Genomic DNA, 21,961 nt, shown 5'->3' with positions numbered 1-21,961 from the left:
GTAATGTTAGCATGTCTCGATTGCCGCTACTGCACCATTGTTCCTAGTTACTTTTGCTGATTTAGATGACAGGTAAATAAGGTTAACTTTTTTATTTAGAACAAAAAGCGTATTTTTGTGGATTTACAAACATTTCCTTCAGTTAACATGATTTGAATGAATGGAATTCATTTTTCTACAACATTGGTAACTCATGTGTAACGTTTTCATTGTTTTCAAGGCAAAACCGACGTTGTAATTTCTAGGTTTTTGTATACCAGATGTGATACGTTATAAATAATGGAAGTAGAGAGAACTGGGAATAAATTAAGTTGGTCAGAACTGAAGGGTGTCGTTAGTGACCTGAGAAGGCAATTGTCAAGTTTATCCACAATGATACCGACGGCTGTTTCATTTCGAACCTTGCAAGATGGTAGAACAAGGATTTATTTTTTAAGTACCCCACAAAATGGATGGGAAACCACCTTATTATACGCAGATGTGCCGAATATTAACCAACCAACTAGCCTACGTTTGCAGTGGCAATGCGTGATCGAATCAAATTTTCCCAGTCTATCATCTACTAACAAATTTTCACGAGAAGAGCAGTTGTTGTGGGAAAGAAAGCGCCTAGCGACCTGGGGCATTAATACTTATGAAATCCACAGTGACTCAGGGAAGATCATTTTTCCTGCTTCTAGTAGTTTGTTTCAGTGTGTGGATAATGGATATTCAGTATGTTCTACTTTATTATTGCTGCAGTTATTAGAACGTTGTTTTAGAATGGTCCATTATTTCCTACTAAGTTGCGAATGACTTCAGCCGGAGCTAAATTAAATCCACAAATTTGCCCCTCAAATCCCGATCTCGTTGCTTACATTTGTAACCATGATATCTGGGTCACTCATACTGTATCTGGGTCAAATGTTAGACTGACTTATGCGCATAAAGGTGGCAGAAACCTCGCTGACGATCCTTTATGTGCTGGCGTACCTTCGTACGTCATGCAGGAGGAATTTTGCAGGTACCAAGGGTACTGGTGGCAACCGGCTTCTGCAGGTATTTTTTTTAACACTCTGTTCTTTCCAATTAATTTCTAATGTGTTTATCTGTTTTAAGGAGGCACTTTTAGAATTTTGTATGAAGAAGTTGATGATGGTGATGTGAAAATCTTTTGTTTTCCTTCATCTCAGTCAGATTCAGGAGAGGTAGAAGAATTTAGATTTCCTAGAGCGGGGTGTGCTAATTCAAAATCATACCTAAAAATGGTTGAATTTAAAATCAACGAACACCGACAGATAGTTGATGTGTGCATGTTGGAATTGCAGTTCTCACTATCAATGCTATTTCCCTGGATGGAGTACATTGTTAGGGTTGGCTGGACTCCTAATTCTGAGTAGTAAGAATTTAATTTTAATATTATTAATTAAGACGGCGATATTTTCGAATTTGTGTAACTAGATGGCGCTATACTTGGTATGGGAAGTTGAAATCTAATGTCAATGAACGCCGTAAGTCGTGTAGTGAGGAAATCTGAAGTTCTTTTAGGTACTAAAAACAATTTAGCCATACAGGACCTACCAAACCAAAAAGAGATACATATTGTACTTATTTTTATCAATAAGATTTCACCAAATTATGCTTAATCTGCTATCATAAAGAGCAGTGGAAATAATTTATGCAGTTTAGGAAAATTGATTTATGATTGAAAAATATATAGTTAAAATTGCGGCCACGTGGTTGCACTATGAACACACTAATAAAATGTAACTTTATAAATTAAAATTCCCAATCCGTAAAACAGTCACCAAACGCTGGACGGTGGCGTACATTATACAGTGGTAGAATAAAATAACTTTATCTTACCATATAGCCGAGTGAATCGCTGCGATCAGATATTTTTCTAAATAAAATCCTAAAATTTACATAATTTTAATTGACGAGTATCTTTACCACAGAGGTTGTTCAAGCACTGTTGACTTAAATGATACTAACAAAGTATAAAATTTTATAATCAGTGCTACATAAAGTAACAAAAGTAGCAACTATTGGAAATATGTGAAAGGTCAACAGCCCCTGAAATTTTCCTCTTTTTTCTAGCATTTGGGTCCAGCTCTTGGACAGGCGGCAGCAAAAGCTCGAGCTGGTTCTCTTGTCCCTTAGCAATTTTACTGAAGTTCTTCCAATGTACGACGACACAACTAGTGTACATCTGGGTAGCCCAATAGTCCAAGTGATCTATTCGCAAGAGTCCCGAATATGGGTAAATGTGCATGATCTACTATGTTTTTTGCCGTCCACAGATCACAGCAATGAAGTGCAATTTATTTGGGCTTCAGAAGACACAGGTTTTCGACATTTGTATTTAATTACATCTCAAATAATACCATATACGAATGGGGTCACGGAAAGCACCGAACCGATGGACTACGTATTTTTACAACCAAAAATTTTATCAAAAGTTGCTTTGACGTCTGGGGAGTGGGAGGTTTTGGCTCAAAATATTTGGGTTGATTACGAGAGACAGCTAGTTTATTTTATGGGGCTTAAAGAAACGCCGTTGGAGAAACATCTTTATGTTGTTTCACTGCGAAGGCCAGGTGAAGTTAGGTTGTTGACTAGACCGGGTTTTTCGTATTCAGTTGATTTTAATAAGGTGAAGACAGACGTGGTGAAGGCAAATTTTTGTTATACATATTATTTTTAGGACTGCACAATGATAGTGACCGTTTACAGTAATATTCAGAAGCCACCAGCCTGCCAAGTCTTCCGAATATCTCACAGCGATTGGACAGTTGAAGGTGTCACGTTAACACCTATAGGATATTTGCTAGAATCTGCCCCCTTGACTAATGATAATTATTGCCCGGATCTATATACCCATGAAATATCATCAGGTAGCGTTTTGTATGCCATGGTGTTCAAACCCCATAATTTTGAACATGGTAAAAAGTATCCAACTGTGTTGAACATATACGGCGGACCGGAAGTTCAGCTTGTTTCAAATTCATTCAAAGTAATGACTATCATTTTATTGATTTAATTTATTTATATTTGTATTCATTGTCCAGGGAATGAGACAACTCAGAATGCACATGTTGGCAGCTAGAGGCTACTGCGTTATATCCATAGATTCCAGAGGCTCCCAACATAGAGGGTTATTGTTTGAAAGTCACATTAAAAAGAGAATGGGGACTGTGGAATTAGATGACCAAGTTGAAGTCCTGAAGTGGCTGGCTGACAATTTAGATTTTATTGATTTAAACCGAGTTGCAATCCATGGATGGTCTTACGGTACTTTGCAGTTATTTTCTTTTCTCTGTTTTGGAGATTTAATTTTAGGCGGGTATCTCAGTTTGATGGGTCTAATACACTATTCAGAGATTTTTAAAATTGCCATTGCGGGCGCTCCAGTAACCAACTGGAATTTGTATGACACAGGATACACAGAGAGATACATGGATTTGCCGGAACATAATCCACAAGGTTATATGGAGGGTTCAGTTTTAAATTACATCAACAAATTTCCTGAAGAGTAACTTTTCAAAAAATGGCAACTATTTTTTCTGATTGTGTATTTTTAGGGAAAATCGGCTTCTAATAATTCACGGCCTTATTGACGAAAATGTCCATTTTTATCATACAAGTCAGCTTATTAACAGTATGGTGAAAGCAGGCAAACCATATCAGCTGCAGATCTATCCGAACGAAAGGCATTCTTTAAGACACATTGATGCCAGTAAGCACTATGAAACAACTCTGTTGTCTTTTCTTCAAAATCATTTATAACTCTAACATCGTTTCAAACATTGTTGATAGTCAGCCAGTATTAAACAAAACGTTGATTAGAAATTTTATCAAGATGTGTTTAATAAGATTGTTAGTGAGAAATTTCACTTCTTGTATGTTATATGTGGATTGAAGTCAGCTTTGTAACAAGTTTTAAATGCCGTTGTAAATATAATTCTACTTAAAATCGCAATTACTGATTAGTAAGGCTTTTGATTCAACTGTATAAATTAAATTATTAATATGAATTTCTAATAATTAAATCAACTGTTTTTACCGTTGTAAACTGTTTATTTCTAATTCCGACTTACACAGTGTTTGTTTTTCTATTTAAAAACTGGTATAAATATCTAATGCGTTTGTCTAGTTGGTACCATTTCGTCGGTCTTGCTATGGGATACGCCGTCTGACTCAACATTTTTCTTTTTCTAAGCATCACCTGATATTCGTTACCATTAACTCCTCTCAACCATGGAGGCACGTTGTATAAAATCCTTGAAGGGTGTAGGCGTTCATTACCCAAGATATCTATGTAATCGTTCTGTCCAAATAGGGCTCTTTTTTCAGACCAAGCGTCTTTTGGTCTGTACATTGGCATAGATAATCTCTCGGCACCTTTTACTCGAGGCAAAGTTCCACTTTGTAAAATGCGCTCTTCATAACCGTACCGTCGAAGTAATGGCCCTCTTGCTACCTTATCTGCATGATATCGGAAACGGACTTGTAATATTTCAGGTAACCACACTTTCCCAATTCCAGTCGAAAGAGATTTAAACGTGTTCAACATTTTGTTTAATTTTTGTTAGTAGTTTTTCACTTCATTGCAAATGTGAGGTTACTTTTTAATTAATGTCAACTGTCAAATGGCCAGCTCCAAATAAACGTCAATTTTACATAATTAATTTAATTACATTACTTTACATTTTTAAAAAATTCGAGTACTAGGTATTTAGAATTTACGAATAAATATATCATACAGTGTTTCAGATTAACATGACAGTTAATACCTGATTTAATACCGAGGGATTTTTAATGTTTGTGATTTCATTTGTCAGGTTGGTAAAGCATTTATAATTTTATGATGGCTTACCTGATGTCAAATTCAAATTCTGGGCACCAATTGAACTGACATGCTAACCCATTGCTGGCAATAATGTGTTTATTTTAACTGAAAATACAGCATTAAACAATTCATTTAGTTAAAAAAAAACCAAACCTATGTATTGGTTATTCAAAAAATGGTATGACATATTGTTCGGGAACATTTATTTTCATTATTCAAAATAGTTTTGGAGGCATCTTGTCTTTATCCATCGATTTCTCCATTTTTTAACATCACAAAACACTTAAAAATTGTTTAGAATGAATCGAACGACAGGGGCTAAATTTTCACGTTTTTTGATCTATCTATCTAATAAATCGATATTTTGTTTTTGACTTGTGAATTTAATCATGGTACAACAGAAGACGTACCTTCTTTAATCATGTATCGTTGAGTTGCTGCACCATTTTTTGAACAGACTGTATGTATGAACCAGAACGTAATTAAAAAAATTAATTGTATTAATTTTTAAAATTGCGTCTACAGAATGTCCCCAAAAAATAAAATAAACTGATAACGCTATCTCAAAATTTCATTAATAAATTAATAACTTTCATTTTAACTGAGCATGGTGACATTCTTCCTTGATATTGATTTAATATTGATGCATCCTGATTTTTAACTTTACGCGTAAGTAAAGGGTTGTTCTAAAAAAATATATAAGATATTCCATTAAAAAAATAAGTTATTGTTATGTCACTCGTAAAATCAACGTGGGTAAAACTCAGCAATTTATTTCTTAATAACCCGAATTTACACGACTGATTACCCAGCGACTATGTACAAAATATCCGGTGCAACTGCATTCGTTAATTGGACGTCTCGCTGACTGGATCAACTGAATAATCCTCGTGTCCAACGGTGGTCTCTATTTAAACGTTCCTCTCGATGGACCGAGAACGCCGCTCGGCCAACCTGACCGCTTCTAGATTTGTCCGGAGCAACTATTCGCGACTTCCGCTTCCAGGCTCTTCTCCGGCTGCTGTCACCGACAATGAGTCATCATCGCCGTACAGACCAGAAAGCTCTCGACGGCCCATAGGCGTTGTACTGGGGCGGCGTATGGGTTTATTTCGTAACATTATTGTGTATTACAACTTTAGTCTTTATTTTTTTTCTTTTATCCAATAACACTAGTTTACAAATTTAAACTTTTTTTCGTATCCAAAAATAAAAAAAATATTTTTTACTTCTAAATTACTTACTGACAACGAATCCAAAAACGGATAATCCGTATCACATCAGGTTTTTTCATAAATCCAAACTAATGAATTTTGCTTTTACCTTCACGTTGGTGTTAGACTGATTCATGTTAATGCATCATTGTCGCATAAAAAATGTCTTCGAGATCGTGCAAAGTAAGTGCAAATCAGTTTTGTTGTGTTTGTAGTAAAATTATAGTACCTAAAGCGGGAAGACCTGTTCAAATATGCTTAAAAAGAAGATATCAAGGTTTTTGGGACGAAAATGTGTTACTGTTGGTCTATTATAAGGGAAATTGACAGTACTGCCAATAAAAGAAACGCTAGTGTTTATCATTTGTAATTTTCAGTCATAATGTTTATAATATATACTGGGTGTTGCTTTTATTTGATACAACCCCTGTAACTTCTTTATTCTTAAAGATAAACCTGTATTTCTTTGAGCAAATTTGTATCATTTTAAAATATCTTTGTGAGGCCAACCTCACATTTTTATTACCACTTCCCGTAGAAAAATCAAAAGCAACCAATTATTCTAAAATCAGTACTTGAAAAATTTTAAATAAAACATTGATGACAATCTAGTAGCTTGAAAAATTGACACTCATGTTACTTATTTACGTAAATGATCTTTTAAAATGATACAACTTTGCTCCAAGAACTATATGTTCATATATATTTAAAAATAAAAAAGTTACAAAAGTTGTACAAAAGAAAAGAAATACGGGGTATGTTTATATAAATATCTCAAAAACCTGACGTGATGGATTTTTTCTGCTTTCAGATTTGAATTTCCCGAACCCAAATCCTTTAGATTCAACTATTTTTGTCTTTGGATATAAAACCTTGTAAACTAGTGTAATCAATGAGATCTCGAGGGCTGCGCGCCTAGTAACTCAGCCTGTAAGTATATATCTATATAGATAATAATTAATATCGTCGTCTGTTAAGAACATTTCTGTGTGCTTTTTTGGTTAAATAGTTCAGAATTGGAAACTATTATGTATGTGCATTACAACGAACTGTTATAACTTTTTAACAGTGTATGTTTGTGATATTGTCAAAATTCATTCCGAAATTTGTCAACTTTCTTTCACATATTGTTAAACTCGGTACTTGGCCTTTTATATTTTTTATAATGTGTTCTACACGTAGGCTATTCTCATTTATTAATTTTTAACGATAGTGAGGTTATTAGCATTAAACTGAGTTGATACACGGCGTCGGAGCACCACAAGTCACTTCAAAAAACAAACGACCCTTTTTTGCCTAATTAATGTTGATAAAAAATGTTGCGCAATCATAGTTTTTGACTTCGACGTACAAAAGATCAGTACTGTGGCAACGGTTGTCGGGTTTGTGACTGATTTTTCATTGCAAACAAATTGTTAAAATGATGCTATTAGTGATATTTTGTGATATTGTTGTTACCAGACATTTTAACAATTAACAATTAGTAGTGAATTTAATAAAAAGTGCTTTTTGTTTGCAAATTTCGTACTTCAACAGGAGGAAAAAATGTGAGATTGTAAGTCAAATTTTTACGAAATGCATCAAAATTGTCGAGAAAATGTCTAATTTTGTAAGCTTGGTATTTTGGGTTTAGATTTGTGCGGAATCGTGATGTCTAATAAAAATATGTAAGAAGTTTTGCGAAGAATGAAAACCAGGGTAGTAAAACTGCGTAGGTAGATCAATTTTTTTTTTAAATAATTTTTCACTGGCGTCTTGGGACTTCTTGAAATCCCTTAAATTCACTCATTTCTTCTAAACTTTTCTCGACAATTTTGTATTTAGTTATAATATGGCATTTTTAGATTTTTTACCATTTTCGGATTTCCTTTTGACTTTGTTATTTACAGAATGGCAAACATTAACGCAAGTGTGTAATAATTCATTTTATTACTGGAGAGAGTATGTGATTTATTTTAATAAACCGACGGCGACGTACGAACATTTTAAAACAAATAATGAAAATTTAAATTATTCATTAATAGTTCCGAACTGGAGATTTTAAATATGTGTATACGAAAACTGAAAAAGCATGTTATACTTTGCAGTAATTGTATCAGTGTTCAAACGCTTTTGTCGAAATTCATTTCCAAATTTATTTCATAAGCTTTTAAATTACTTGACCCTTTTTGGCGTTGTTTGCGTGCGACCTTTTTTTGCCTTCTTGCAGTTGTCAGGACTTATAAATGATTTCTCATTGGAAAGACATATATTGTTAAAATGACGCTGTTGTACTATTTGATGTTGTGCAATTTTGTTCAAATTTTGGAGGAAAGTTTTATCTAATCTTGTAATTTCGGTATATTTGCATTTACTTGTGTATCAAATGTTGAATTAATATAATAAATGATAATATTACATAATATCTAATAATAAATGACTATTAATATGTATACAATATAGCACTAGAGGTCTAGACGGTCCATGGCTTCGTGTATTGTTCTTCTCCATTCCGATTTGTCCATAGCCCTCGTCTTCCAGTCGTTGATTTCACTTGTTTTTAGATCTCTCAATACTTCATTTTTCCATGTATTTTTCGGTCTGCCCCGCTTTCTGGGTATTGATAACTCATAGTCCCATATTTTTCTTGGCACTCTATTCGGCGACATTCTTAATATGTGGCCCAACCATCTGAGTCGTTGTCTTTTTACTATTGCTATAATACTCGGTTCTTCAAATAATTCCATTAGCTCTCTGTCGGATCTTCTTTTCGAGGTTCCGTTAACCTGTTTTTCTCCTCCGTAAATTTTTCGTAACATTTTTCTCTCCCATACGCCTAGTAAATTCTTTTCTGTCGTTCCTAATATTGTCCATATTTCACTTCCAAAAGTTACTATTGGCCGAATTATGGATTTATAGATTTGTGTTTTTAAATTCTTTGATATTTTCTCATCGTTTAGGATGCTTTTTAATTCAAAAATTACGCGATTTCCCTGTATTAGTCTATGCTGTATTTCTCTCTTCATCTCCGGCTTCCTGTAGATATTTGTGCCTAGGTATTTAAAGGTATCAACTTCTTCAAAATTATACGTGTTCCCGCTTGCAGTTTGTACTCGAATTTCACCTTTTTCAAATTTGTTGTTTGACCATTTCATGTACTTTGTTTTCTGTTCATTTATATTCAAACCTATTGGTTGTGCTGCCTCTTCTAACTGTACAATTTTCTTTCTTAATTCTTCTTCACTACGTGTTAATATTACTATGTCATTCGCAAACGCTAATATTTGGTGTTGTTTTTTGCCATATATTGATCCATTTCTGTTTAGCTTCGCCTTCCTTACCACGTACTCTAGTGCTAAGTTGAATAACAGTGGTAATAAAGACTTACCCTGCCTCAAACCGTTCTTTACGTCAAATTTCTCTGTTTGTTGTGCTTCTACTCCTGCTCTACCTGTTGTTCTTTGTAGAATCATTTTTATTAATCTGAGCAATTTTCCTTGTACCCCCAATTCTACCATTGCTTCATACAACACACTGCCATAGGTTTGTTGAAAGTTAACGAAGGCTACAAACGTCTCAAGTTTCTGTTCTTGGCTTCCATCTTGAATTTCTCGTATGGTGAATATTTGATCCATTATTGATCTTCCATTCCTTAATCCATTCTGATATTCTCCCATTCCACTTTCCGTTTTTAATATAATTTTATTCTTGATGGCCGTCACCAACACCTTATATCCCAGATTTAGCAATGCTTTGCTCCAGCTCTTCGGCATTTGTTCTTGCGTCCATATTTCATCTATTAGCCCTTTTATAAGTTTGATCAGCACTTCCCCCCCATACTTAAGCAATTCTGGCGTCACCATATCTTGTCCAGAACTTTTGGTATTTTTCAGTTTCTTAATTATCTCTTCAATTTCAGTTAGTGTTGGAGGGTTTTCTTCTTCTTCTGCATCGTAGTGATCTATCCCATTCAATTGTTTTTCGAAATGGTTTTTCCACATTTCTAATATTTCTTGTTCTTCTCCCACTAGTTCTTCCGCTTTCTCTCTTGCTTTCTTATTTTCTAATTCTTTTTCAAATTCTGTATCGACCCACTCATTTTCCTTCCTACTTGCTTCGCCGACAACTTGATTTTTCACGGCCGTCCATAACTTTTCTATGTCTTTCTGAATTTTAACGGTTTCACACTTTTCGCTCAACTTCTTTGTATTGCCGATATCTTCTTCCTTCTTTAATGTTGCATGGTTATGTTTACATTTCAGCTCTCTTCCACTTCTGTCGCGTGGGACGTCTTGTTTCATCTGTAGACCAACTAAAAAATGGTCCGAATTTACGCTTGGGTCTCTGTAGCTTTGGACGTCTGTTATCAAATTTTTATCATGCCCTTCTATTAGCACATGATCGATTTGGTTGATATCAGTTCCATTCGGGAGCCTCCAAGTGCCTTTATGTATTTCTTTTTTCTCAAAATGAGTGCTTTTAATGATCATTCCTTTCTCACTTGCAAAATCTATCAGGAAATATCCGTTTTCATTGGTGCTTTCGTGTTTACTGTGTTTTCCTATAGTTGGCCTGAATATGTTTTCTTTACCAATCTTAGCATTAGCATCTCCTATGACTAACTTAATATCGTCTTTCGGTATCTTTTCATATTCCTCATCTAATTTACTGTAAAACTTCTCCTTTTCTGCTACTTTGGCCTTTTCAGTAGGTGCATGTATATTTATTATCGATATTTCTTGATACTGACCCCTTAGTCTTATACGGCACATTCTTTCTGAGATTTCTTTAAATTCCAGTAGTGTTAGTTTTTTAGCTATTATGAACCCTGTTCCTAATCTTCTACTCTTTCCTCCACTAGTCATCAAAATATAGTCATCTGTTTCTATGTTTTTTTTTCCTTCCTGTTTCGTTTCTTGTAGTGCGACCACGTCGTATTTGTATTCTTTAATTTGGCTGATTAGTTCCTCCAATTTTTCCTTGTCATACACCATTCTTACATTCCATGTTGCTATTCTTAACTTCCCACTGATTTCATTTTCTCTTGTTTGCTGCGGTAATATAGTTTCTGTTTCCATACTCGTTTCCTTCAGAGTCCCTTCCTCTTTATCCAATAGCCATTGATCTTTTTTTTCTATTTTTAGGCCTTGGGGAATATTATTCATTCGTTTTTCATTTTCTAGATTTTCTATTCTTCTGTCCATCTCCACCATAGCGTTTTTAATTTTTTGAATTTCATTGCTTAATTTTTTATTTTCCTCTCTCAATTCTTTAATTTCATCCTTGTGTTGTTCTTGCTCTTGTCTTGAAGCCCTATTATTTTCTGTTTCTGTTTTAATCTTAAAAGGTTTCATACTTTTTTCTGGTTTTTTGTATTTTTACTAGTCTTCCTCCTCACCCAACGTTTCCCTGTTATTCCTTCTTCAAAAAATAATATGAATGTTTGTGAACCCAACCCTGTCTTATCTTTATCACTTATCAATTATAAGTTATCACTATGTACATGCATACACCGCGGAAAAAGCTGCTGGCCGGTCTACCCGTCGAACCTTAGCTCTTATCAGTGTTTCTGACTTATGAATGTCTGTATTGTTATTATTTAGATAATTAGAACGATCTTACTTTCAGTTGTGTTCAAAATCTTCTCGCATACACTCAGCACTTTTCTGCGCTCACTTTCTCCACTTGGTTGTTTTATTTGCTCGTAGTTCTCCAAAATTTTGAACTTCACTACAGAGCATAAATTAATTTTAGTAAAATGAAAAAACTTTCAGAGTTTAAAAAAAATATATTTGTAGTCACTGCTACACGTGTTTCGGTACACAGTACCGTCTTCAGGCAGAAGAGAAACTGGGGTTTTACAGAGCTATTCCTGAATTTATACCTGATTTAACAATGGTGTTTTCAAATTTATGTTAAGTAAGGGAGATTTGTTTATTTCGGTTTGGTCGTTCATTAGTGTATTTAATCTATTGTACCTATTTATTTCCAGACATTCTAACGCGTTTAATTTTGCGCCTTTATTTTCTATGTGTAAAATTTTGAATTCGTCGTTGAAATTATGCTGTTCTTGGATAAGGTGGTTCGCGTACGTAGAATTTGATTTTTTGTTGACAAATGCTGATTTATGTTCTTTTATCCTTTCCTCAAATTTTCTCCCTGTTTGTCCGATGTATACTAAGGGGCAGTCACCACAACTTAGCATGTAAACTCCAGAATTCGATTTCTTAGGTGACTTGTCTTTACTATTGTTTATTAATTTATGTAAAGAATTGTTGGTACGGAAGGAAATTTTATAGCCTGCATTTTGCAGTATTTTTGCAGATTTTATAGAAAGTTTTCCAAAATGAGTTAAAATGTTATACTGATTGGTTTCTTTGATTAAAGGATATATTAATGCTGATGTGATTTTTTTAATTTTCTTTTTTAACATATTATCTATGATCTCGTCCGAATAACCATTGTTTTTAGCTATTATTTTTATTCTCTTAAGTTCGACCTCAAAGTTATTTTCAGATAAGGGGACAGTCAACAATCTGTGTAACATTGATTGATATGCGGCTAATTTGTGACTCCAAGGATGTAAAGACGTTCTATGAATAGTAGTATCTGTATGAGTAGGTTTATGGTAGATATTAAATTCATGGTAACTCTTGTGGTGGCTGATTTGAAGGTCCAGAAAATTGATAGTTTTATTGCTTTCTATTTCTATTGTGAATTTAATTTTTCTATGTAACGAATTTATGTAATTATGTAGCATATCTAATTGCCTACTTGTACCGTTAAAACACACTAAAATATCATCCACATATCTAACCCAGTAAATACAATGTTTAAATAATTTATGTTGTGAAATAGAGGTTTCTAATCTGGCCATAAATATCTCGGACAGCAGAGGGCTCAGAGGGTTACCCATGGCTAGGCCATCTCTTTGTCTGAAGTATTTACCACCAAACTGAAAGTAATTTTGTGATAAGCAGGTATCAAGTAATGAAAGAATTTCGTTCATTATAACCGGGTTAGTGTTTTTGGAAAAAAGGTCTTCCTCAATTATGTTAATATTTTAGTGTGTTTTAACGGTACAAGTAGGCAATTAGATATGCTACATAATTACATAAATTCGTTACATAGAAAAATTAAATTCACAATAGAAATAGAAAGCAATAAAACTATCAATTTTCTGGACCTTCAAATCAGCCACCACAAGAGTTACCATGAATTTAATATCTACCATAAACCTACTCATACAGATACTACTATTCATAGAACGTCTTTACATCCTTGGAGTCACAAATTAGCCGCATATCAATCAATGTTACACAGATTGTTGACTGTCCCCTTATCTGAAAATAACTTTGAGGTCGAACTTAAGAGAATAAAAATAATAGCTAAAAACAATGGTTATTCGGACGAGATCATAGATAATATGTTAAAAAAGAAAATTAAAAAAATCACATCAGCATTAATATATCCTTTAATCAAAGAAACCAATCAGTATAACATTTTAACTCATTTTGGAAAACTTTCTATAAAATCTGCAAAAATACTGCAAAATGCAGGCTATAAAATTTCCTTCCGTACCAACAATTCTTTACATAAATTAATAAACAATAGTAAAGACAAGTCACCTAAGAAATCGAATTCTGGAGTTTACATGCTAAGTTGTGGTGACTGCCCCTTAGTATACATCGGACAAACAGGGAGAAAATTTGAGGAAAGGATAAAAGAACATAAATCAGCATTTGTCAACAAAAAATCAAATTCTACGTACGCGAACCACCTTATCCAAGAACAGCATAATTTCAACGACGAATTCAAAATTTTACACAGAAAATAAAGGCGCAAAATTAAACGCGTTAGAATGTCTGGAAATCAATAGGTACAATAGATTAAATACACTAATGAACGACCAAACCGAAATAAACAAATCTCCCTTACTTAACATAAATTTGAAAACACCATTGTTAAATCAGGTATAAATTCAGGAATAGCTCTGTAAAACCCCAGTTTCTCTTCTGCTTGAAGACGGTACTGTGTACCGAAACACGTGTAGCAGTGACTACAAATATATTTTTTTAAACTCTGAAAGTTTTTTCATTTTACTAAAATTAATATGGAGTTTAAACAAGTATCAGCCTCATCAATACAAACAGAGCATAAATTGACCAACCTTTACTTTTATCTATCAGAACCGGATGCCAGTGACTGCAAATACTGCATAAAATTCGTAAATATTTATTTTTAAAAATAATGGCTACACTTTGGGATATCCGTTGCTGCGATTAAATTGTTTCGCTAATTTTCGAATTTACAGTGTATTCATCGAAATACCCTTTTTGTGGTATTATCATGAAGAATACAATTGTTTATTTTAGATTTTTAAGACAGTATGAAAAATTTGCTATTAAAATTTAAAGTAATTCCGTTTCCGTCTGTCTGTTCGTCTATTTATTTTATTAAATAAATCAGGAACTGCAGAACAATGCTTTGAAATCTTGCAGACAATACAACAGTTTGTTTAAAATTTTGGGTGTTTATTGAATATTATTATTATACCAAACACGAGTAAAAAAAAAAGTCACAAATTCATCTCACTTGTTTGATAAAACTCTGATAAACTAGGTATACAAAAGTCACTTCTCTTCCATCTAGGAAGACAACTCATTTTTTCACTGTAGAAGATTTCCTATTTTTAAATGATAAACCGTAGTTTATAATTTAAGGGAAGTTTTGTACAAAATCGTAAATTAGTTTTGTAGGAACAACCGTTCCCACAAAATCAGGTGTTCTACCTGAGGGCATTCAAAGTAATTGTATAAATGTAAATACTTCCTGTCTTTCGTCTACCTGCCCTACGCTCCTACATACTTTCTCTTTTCCCTTCTAGAATTTTCTAAACTCCTTTTTTACCTACTTCCACCTCTTCGAAACCGAGTTTACCTGTGTACCATTTTAAACACCCTTCCTTCTTCTCCCTGGCACTCTCGAACAGTAAAGAACAAAATAAAATCTGAAAACCGTACCGTCGCTTTTAAATCACCAACAATACCCACAGTTTCTTTAAAATCAGTAAATTTTTTACTATGAACATGGAAAAAAGTAAAAGTATTTTTATAACTACCTACGTATTTATATTATACAAATTGTTTAATAATACTTATTTATTGATTTGTATTAACATTAAATTAAGTTGATATACACTGTTGAAGCATCGCAAGTCATTTTAAAAAAATATACAACCCTTTTTCTCCTTTTGACATTTTTACAACATGTTGCGCAATCATAGTTTTTAACTTCCCTGTACCTGTAGTACAAGAAGACTGTACCTACGAAAGACAAAAGATCAGTACTATTGCAGCGTTTGCTGGGGTTGTTGCATTTGTTAGGGCTGTCACATTATTTTTGGTTAATTAACAAATTGTTAAATATTATTGTTGTTATTATGCCTCTCGGCAGCTAATAACGAGTGGTAAATTTTAAAAAATAGTTTTTGTTGTGTAAATTTCGCATACTTCAACAGGAGGAAAGAACGTGAGATTGTAAGTCAAATTTTTAGGAAATATATCAAAATTGTTGAGAACATTTTAATTAAATTTCGTAATTTTGATATTACGGATTTAGTTTAGTGCAGAGTTGTGATATCTAATCAAAATATGTAGTTCTGGGACGAGTAAAAACTAGGATATTGAAATGTATTCTTTTAACCTAATTTTCCACTGGTATTTGGGACTTCCTCAAATTATTCCTCTTGAATTCCCCAATTTTTTCGAATGTTATTCTCTTGACAGTTTTATATATTCTTGTGGCATTTTTAGATTTTTTTCACCGTTTTCGGGTTTATTTGCGATTTTACGTTATTTACTGAATATTCATTATTGCAGACATTATTAAATCCAAGTGTGTAACAATTCATTCTGTTACTGGAGCATTCCACGAAAAACAGAAACCTTCAACAATTTTTGAAAATAAAATAAAACAATAACGTTTTTACAAATTTCGTAAAACCCGTCAACCATAACTTATAAATGTCACATAAATAAATTGACTGGTGTCAAAATGTTTGGCATCATATCACTGCAAAAAACATGAAAAAGTCATTTAATTTATTGCAATTTATTTGTTTGTTATTGTTTAGTTTTGTCATTATGGTGTGTTTTGTGTTTACTTTAAAATTGTGAATTAGAATTTTTTATTAATTTACTGTCCACACCGGTCCCATACATGACAGTTTAAAAATAATTTCTTATGAAAAAACCGCCAAGGGCAATAATTCAAAATAATACCCAAATTAAAGGGTATACTTCTATTATTAATATAAAAAATACACCCTCTTTGGATAATTAAAACGGAGCACATACAACAAAATTTCTTCGATACGTACTAGAGACAGTATTTCATTTACTATAATAATACTGTTACGATGATCGGTGAATAAAATCGGCGTGGGTAAAACTCAACAATTTATTTGTTAATAACTCGATTTTACACGGTTAATTACAGAGCGATTAAATAATTCCGGCGCAATTTGACTGTACTCGACTCGTTGGCTGAATAATCCTCGTTCCAGAAGGTGGCCTCTATTTAAACACATACTTCCTTCCAGTCTTGTCCTTTAGCGCTTTGCCGTTCGGTCGCTGTCATTGACGAAGAGTGAAGAGCTATCATAGGCGTACAGCCCAGAAAGTTGTCGACGGCCCATAGGCGTCATAGCGGGGCGGCGTATGGGTTTATTTCATAACAATACTGATGTATGAAAATTTATATGAAAGTTTACATTATTCCATCAACTGGAGATTTATGGGTGCACAAAAATTATTATGACTTTTATTTGTTTTCTTTAGTGAAATAATTTACATTAATAATTGTAACAGAATTTGAACGTTTTTATAGAAATTCATTTCTAAATGTTTATGAAATTTATTTCATATTCTTTTAAATTATGCGAGCCTTTTTGTTATTATGGTATTTGCTTACAAGTTCTATATTTTAGATTTCTATGTATTAATTTCTTTTTTAAGTAAATGTAACTAATTATTCAAAAAACGAAAGGACTTTTTTTTTGTCTTCTTGTAAAAATACTGCATCAGAATAGTTTTTAGCTTCGACGTTGAAGAGGTTGTTACGATGATCGGTAATTTAAAAATCGGCGTGAGTAGAACTCAACAATTTATTTCTTAGTAACTCGAACTTACACGACTAATTACACAGCGATTATGTACAAAATAATTCCGGCGCAACTTGACTGGATTCTTGTAATCTTACCGGACTCGACTCGTTGACTGAATAGTCCGTTCCTGAAAGTGGTCTCTATTTAAACCCATACGTTCCTCTGGATGGTTCGCCAACGCCGCTTCGAGGTTTTTCTGGACCGCGCAATCGAAACTTCCGGCGACCCGCTCCAGGGTTTTCTTTATGCGAACGCCGTCTGGCCGCAGTCACATACTAGAAAACCCATAGGCGTCGTACCGAGGCGGTGTATGGGTCTATTTCGTAACAATATTGTTGAAGTGACATTATGGCGATCTTTGGTTGTGTTGTTTTTATTATAATATTTTTTAACAGCTAATAACTTTAACTAAATGTAAAACAATTTTTCTTCTTGTTCACATTTCACTTTCAACAGGATGAAAGCGGGTGAGACCATAACACTTAAACTGTACCTATTAAAATTTTCGAGAAAATGTTTGTCTAATTTTGGAATTTCGTACTTTTCATAATTTTACAAAATCTTATATAAAAATATGATAAGTAGACGATTCCACTTTTGCGCAGCAAGTCGACACACAGAGTGGCTGAAGAATACTGCATAAAATTCATGGAATTTTTATTCGTAAAACTGATAGCTAAACTCACGATATCCATTGTTGTTATTAGATTTTTTCCTTAATTTTAGAACCCCAGTTCATAGAAATACCATTTTTTAATCATCTGTGATATTTTGTTACATACAGGGTGTCCCAGAATTCGCGCCATTCCCGTGAATGACATGTTCCCTGTCCCGAACTGTGCCGTAATTCGCAAAAAGAATTGTCCAGGCTTTAACCGTGTGAGAACTGGAAGGCGATTAAGTTGACCAATAGAGAGGCTGCTTTTATATCCGAACGTTTCTATGTTCAAAGTTACCTATGCCAAGAACAAAAAATCGGGTAATACTAAAGTTGAATGAATTTTTTCCGAATCCCCCTCCGTCAACAAAAGGAAACAGAAGTGTGGTTATAAATTTAATCATTTTGACAATTGTTTGTCATAAACTGTCACGAAGTTTATCACTGACCTGAAGAGACGCTTCAGCGCCAAAGATGACTGATTAATGTACACAGAGACATCAAGGTTTACTTTAAGGTAAGTAGCATGGGACAGAAGTTATTTCTGCTGCCATTCTAGTTAAATTGTGTTTAACTGGGCTGTATATGTCATAAGAGAAGCTGTTTCATTTCATCGTAGGCAAATAATACATTTATTACTATTCTACATAGAGTAGCTACCGAAGAGCAGGTATTAGAAGTCATTTTCTTAGAGCCCCGTGAATAATCGTCGGCACCCATCGGTGTTTCACCGATTGTTACATCGAGCAAGAGAAGATGGATCTTTTCAACCTAGTCGGAAAGGCCGTGCTGGGGCTCCACGGAATGTACGTGTAGGTGCTGAAGAGCAAGTGTTAGAAAACATGGAAGCGGATCCTAGGAGAAGTGTCCTCTACGTAGCGCAAATGAGTGGATGCTCAAGATCGACCACTCATCGTATCCTTCAAGAGAGAAGACTGCATCCTTACAATTACACGAGAGTGCAGCATCTGCGACCAACCGACTACCCGCGACGAGTACATTTTGCTCAATGGTTACTGCGACAAAATGAACTAAATCCTGATTTTACACGGCGCATTCTTTTCACCGACGAATGTTCATTTTCCCGAGAAGGAATGTTTAATGCACACAATTGGCATTTCTGGGCACACGAAAATTCACATCTCACTAGGGGGAGAGCATATCAGGAGCGATTTACTATTAATCTATGGGCTGGAATCATTGGTACTACTGTGGTAAAAATTTTAATGCATCTGATAAAATTATCACTAAACTCCGTTCCTGTTTTTTTAGGTGGGGCCGTTTGTGTCACCTGATCGCCTTAATGGTGATGCATATGCTAATTTTCTACGACTAGAGCTTCCGGCATTGTTGGAAGACGTTCCTTTGAATGTACGGCGGAATATGTGGTTTTAGCACGACGGTGCTTCTCCACATAATTCGATACTTACGACGAACATTGAAAAGAGTATCGTTATAGGTGGATTGGGCGTGGCAGTACTAACATCTGGCCTCCTAGATCTCCAGACCTTTCTGCTTTGGACTTTTTTTTTTGGAATCAAATTAAAAATTACGTATATAGAGAACCCCTAGATATGTTTGAAGAACTGGAAGAGAGACTGCACGAAGCCTACGCTACAGTTACTCCTGAGATGTTAAATAATACACAACACAACATAATTCGACGAGCTAGAACTTGCATTGAAGTTAATGGTGGTCATTTTGAGCACATTGTTTAATAACGTTACAGTACAACGATTCCAGCCCATAGATTAATAGTATTGCTCTTGATATGCTCTCACGTTAGCGAAATGTGGATTTTCGTTTGCCCAGAAGTGCCAATTCTGCGCATTAAATATTCCTTTTCGGGAAAATCAACATTCGTCGGCGAAAAGAATGTGCCGTGAAAAATCAGGATTTAGTTCATTTTGTCGCAGTAACCATTTAGCAACATGCACTCGTCGCGCAGTCGGCTCGTCGCAGATGCTGCACTTTCGTCAATAGTAAGGATGCAGATTTTTCTCTGTAAGGATACGATGCATGATCGATCTTGAGCATCCAATCATTTGTGCCACTTGTTCTTCACCGTCTATGCGTATAATCCGTGGAGCCCCAGCACGGCTTTCCGAATAGGCTGAAAAGATCCATCTTCTTTTGCTGGATGCAACAAACGACGAAACACATGCTGGTCAAGGAGCCGATGATTGGGGAAAAGACCTGCATATTCGCGCACAGCAGTGGCTGCATAGCGTGTACATTCTCCATAAATTAACATCATTTCCAAATATTCTTTATACTAGTATGAATAAGACATCAATAACTTAGTGGTATTGGTACTGATTTGTTTATAGTTTGTATTGTTCTTAAAAAAAATTGCAACTAAACGATTTTTGTTGTAATTTTTATTCGTATCTTTTCAATCTCTAGAAAGTACTCACAACTTTAAAGAAACTGTTTTAAATCATCATGTGCAACATCAATATTATTCTTGAATAAGTCTCAGTTTTCAGTATCTCCCCCACATGATTGACACCACAGCAGATACCTATGATCTTAATACACCAGAGAAGTGGAGTCTCGTCTCTTTTTTCGTTGCTTAGATTAGGTATCAGCAACAAAGCTGTTCAGTAAAAATTGATACTGTTTATTGAAAATCATAAGCACCGATTAATCAAAAGCGATATTTATGTTTTAGTACACTTAATAACGTTCTTTGAATGGACATGTGGTACTCTTTTTTAGAAATAACGATAAACTTAATATCAGGCATATGATGCATTCTGAAAATGTACTAATTTTCGTTAAAAAGAACAACACATTATTCACGGGGCTCTAAGAAAATCACTTCTAATACCTACTCTTCGGTATCTACACTATGTAGAATAGTAATAAATGTATTATTTGCCTACGATGAAATGAAACAGCTTCTCTTATGACATGTACAGCCCAGTTAAACACAATTTAACCAGAATGGCAGCAGAAATAACTTCTGCCCCATGCTACTTACCTTAAAGTAAACCTTGATGCCTCTGTGTACATTAATCAGTCATCTTTGGCGCTGAAGCGTCTCTTCAGGTCAGTGATAAACTTCGTGACAGTTTATGACAAACAATTGTCAAAATGATTAAATTTATAACCACACTTCTGTTTCCTTTTGTTGACGGAGGGGGATTCGGAAAAAATTCATTCAACTTTAGTATTACCCGATTTTTTGTTCTTGGCATAGGTAACTTTGAACATAGAAACGTTCGGATATAAAAGCAGCCTCTCTATTGGTCAACTTAATCGCCTTCCAGTTCTCACACGGTTAAAGCCTGGACAATTCTTTTTGCGAATTACGGCACAGTTCGGGACAGGGAACATGTCATTCACGGGAATGGCGCGAATTCTGGGACACCCTGTATATTACAATATTTATGCAAAAAGTATTACAATTGTGGAAATTGGTTCTTTTTGACTTTTGTCATTTTCTTTATACATATACAAATTTTTTTATAAATTTTTTTTTTTTATTATTTAAATGGTACTTCGAGCGTTGTAACACCTGAGGGCCATTAAAATTAATTTGGAAATCTTTATAAGTACTCTATTTCCAGGAAAATAATGAAAGAATTGGTTCAAAGTTTTGGGTAGTTATTGAACATTATTATTTATTAGATACCAGACACAGGTAATTAATCGACTGTACTTTAGGGTGTTGTTTGTAGTTCAAGCCATAAATTTAAAGCTCGCGTGTGTGATGAAACTCTTCTGATAAATTTAATACAGAAAAGACATTTCTGTGCAACCTACGAAGATGACTCGATTTACAATTTTCTTTTCACTGTAGAAGATTTTCTATTTGTAAATGACATGGATTAAATGCTTATATATAGTGCGTTTTTTTTTTAAGTTAACCACCATTTTTATGTTGGTAGCATAAAATTTCCCCTCTACATCTAGTAATTTTTGTTAATGATGTTGATGACATCGCAGTCAAACTAGAAGAAAGCCATGTTGCCACTTATGTTATTGAGAGAAATTGCGATGTTGGTGGACTTAAAATCTAACAATATTTAATAATGAAATAGATATGTATTTAATTAATATAAATGAGAAACTGTAATTTACAATTTAATCTTCCATGGCAGGTT

The 21,961-nt window shown here is 34.2% G+C and overlaps 3 protein-coding genes across 3 annotated transcripts; 1 reads left to right on the top strand and 2 right to left on the bottom strand.

Annotated features, from left to right (window-relative positions):
* The first annotated feature begins 81 nt into the window (after nt 1–81).
* On the top strand, nt 82–4,048 carry LOC135127006 (dipeptidyl peptidase 9). The gene is made up of 9 exons (XM_064053293.1): nt 82–186; nt 246–714; nt 762–1,038; nt 1,099–1,378; nt 2,080–2,635; nt 2,687–2,995; nt 3,051–3,273; nt 3,322–3,514; nt 3,564–4,048. The coding sequence occupies exons 2-9, from the start codon at nt 280–282 to the stop codon at nt 3,766–3,768; spliced, it is 2,478 nt and encodes an 825-aa protein (XP_063909363.1). The 5' UTR covers nt 82–186; nt 246–279; the 3' UTR covers nt 3,769–4,048.
* Nucleotides 4,039–4,655, bottom strand: LOC135127009 (large ribosomal subunit protein mL51). Its single transcript, XM_064053299.1, has one exon. The coding sequence runs from the start codon at nt 4,553–4,555 to the stop codon at nt 4,076–4,078; it is 480 nt and encodes a 159-aa protein (XP_063909369.1). The 5' UTR covers nt 4,556–4,655; the 3' UTR covers nt 4,039–4,075.
* A 3,834-nt stretch (nt 4,656–8,489) lies between these two features.
* LOC135127339 (repetitive organellar protein-like) lies at nt 8,490–12,940 on the bottom strand. The gene is made up of 4 exons (XM_064053783.1): nt 12,937–12,940; nt 12,484–12,633; nt 11,647–11,754; nt 8,490–11,353 (listed from the first exon to the last, which is right to left on the bottom strand). Exons 1-4 carry the CDS (start codon nt 12,938–12,940, stop codon nt 8,490–8,492), a joined length of 3,126 nt encoding a protein of 1,041 aa, XP_063909853.1.
* Between the last annotated feature and the right edge of the window lie 9,021 nt (nt 12,941–21,961).

Source organism: Zophobas morio, unplaced genomic scaffold (genome assembly GCF_036711695.1).
Source record: "Zophobas morio isolate AGI-343-1 ecotype UQ-CSIRO unplaced genomic scaffold, CSIRO_AGI_Zmor_V1 ptg000011l, whole genome shotgun sequence".
Taxonomy (NCBI): domain Eukaryota; kingdom Metazoa; phylum Arthropoda; class Insecta; order Coleoptera; family Tenebrionidae; genus Zophobas; species Zophobas morio.
The sequence above is the reverse complement of the archived record's forward strand: the minus strand, read 5'-3'. Positions and strand labels throughout refer to the sequence as shown.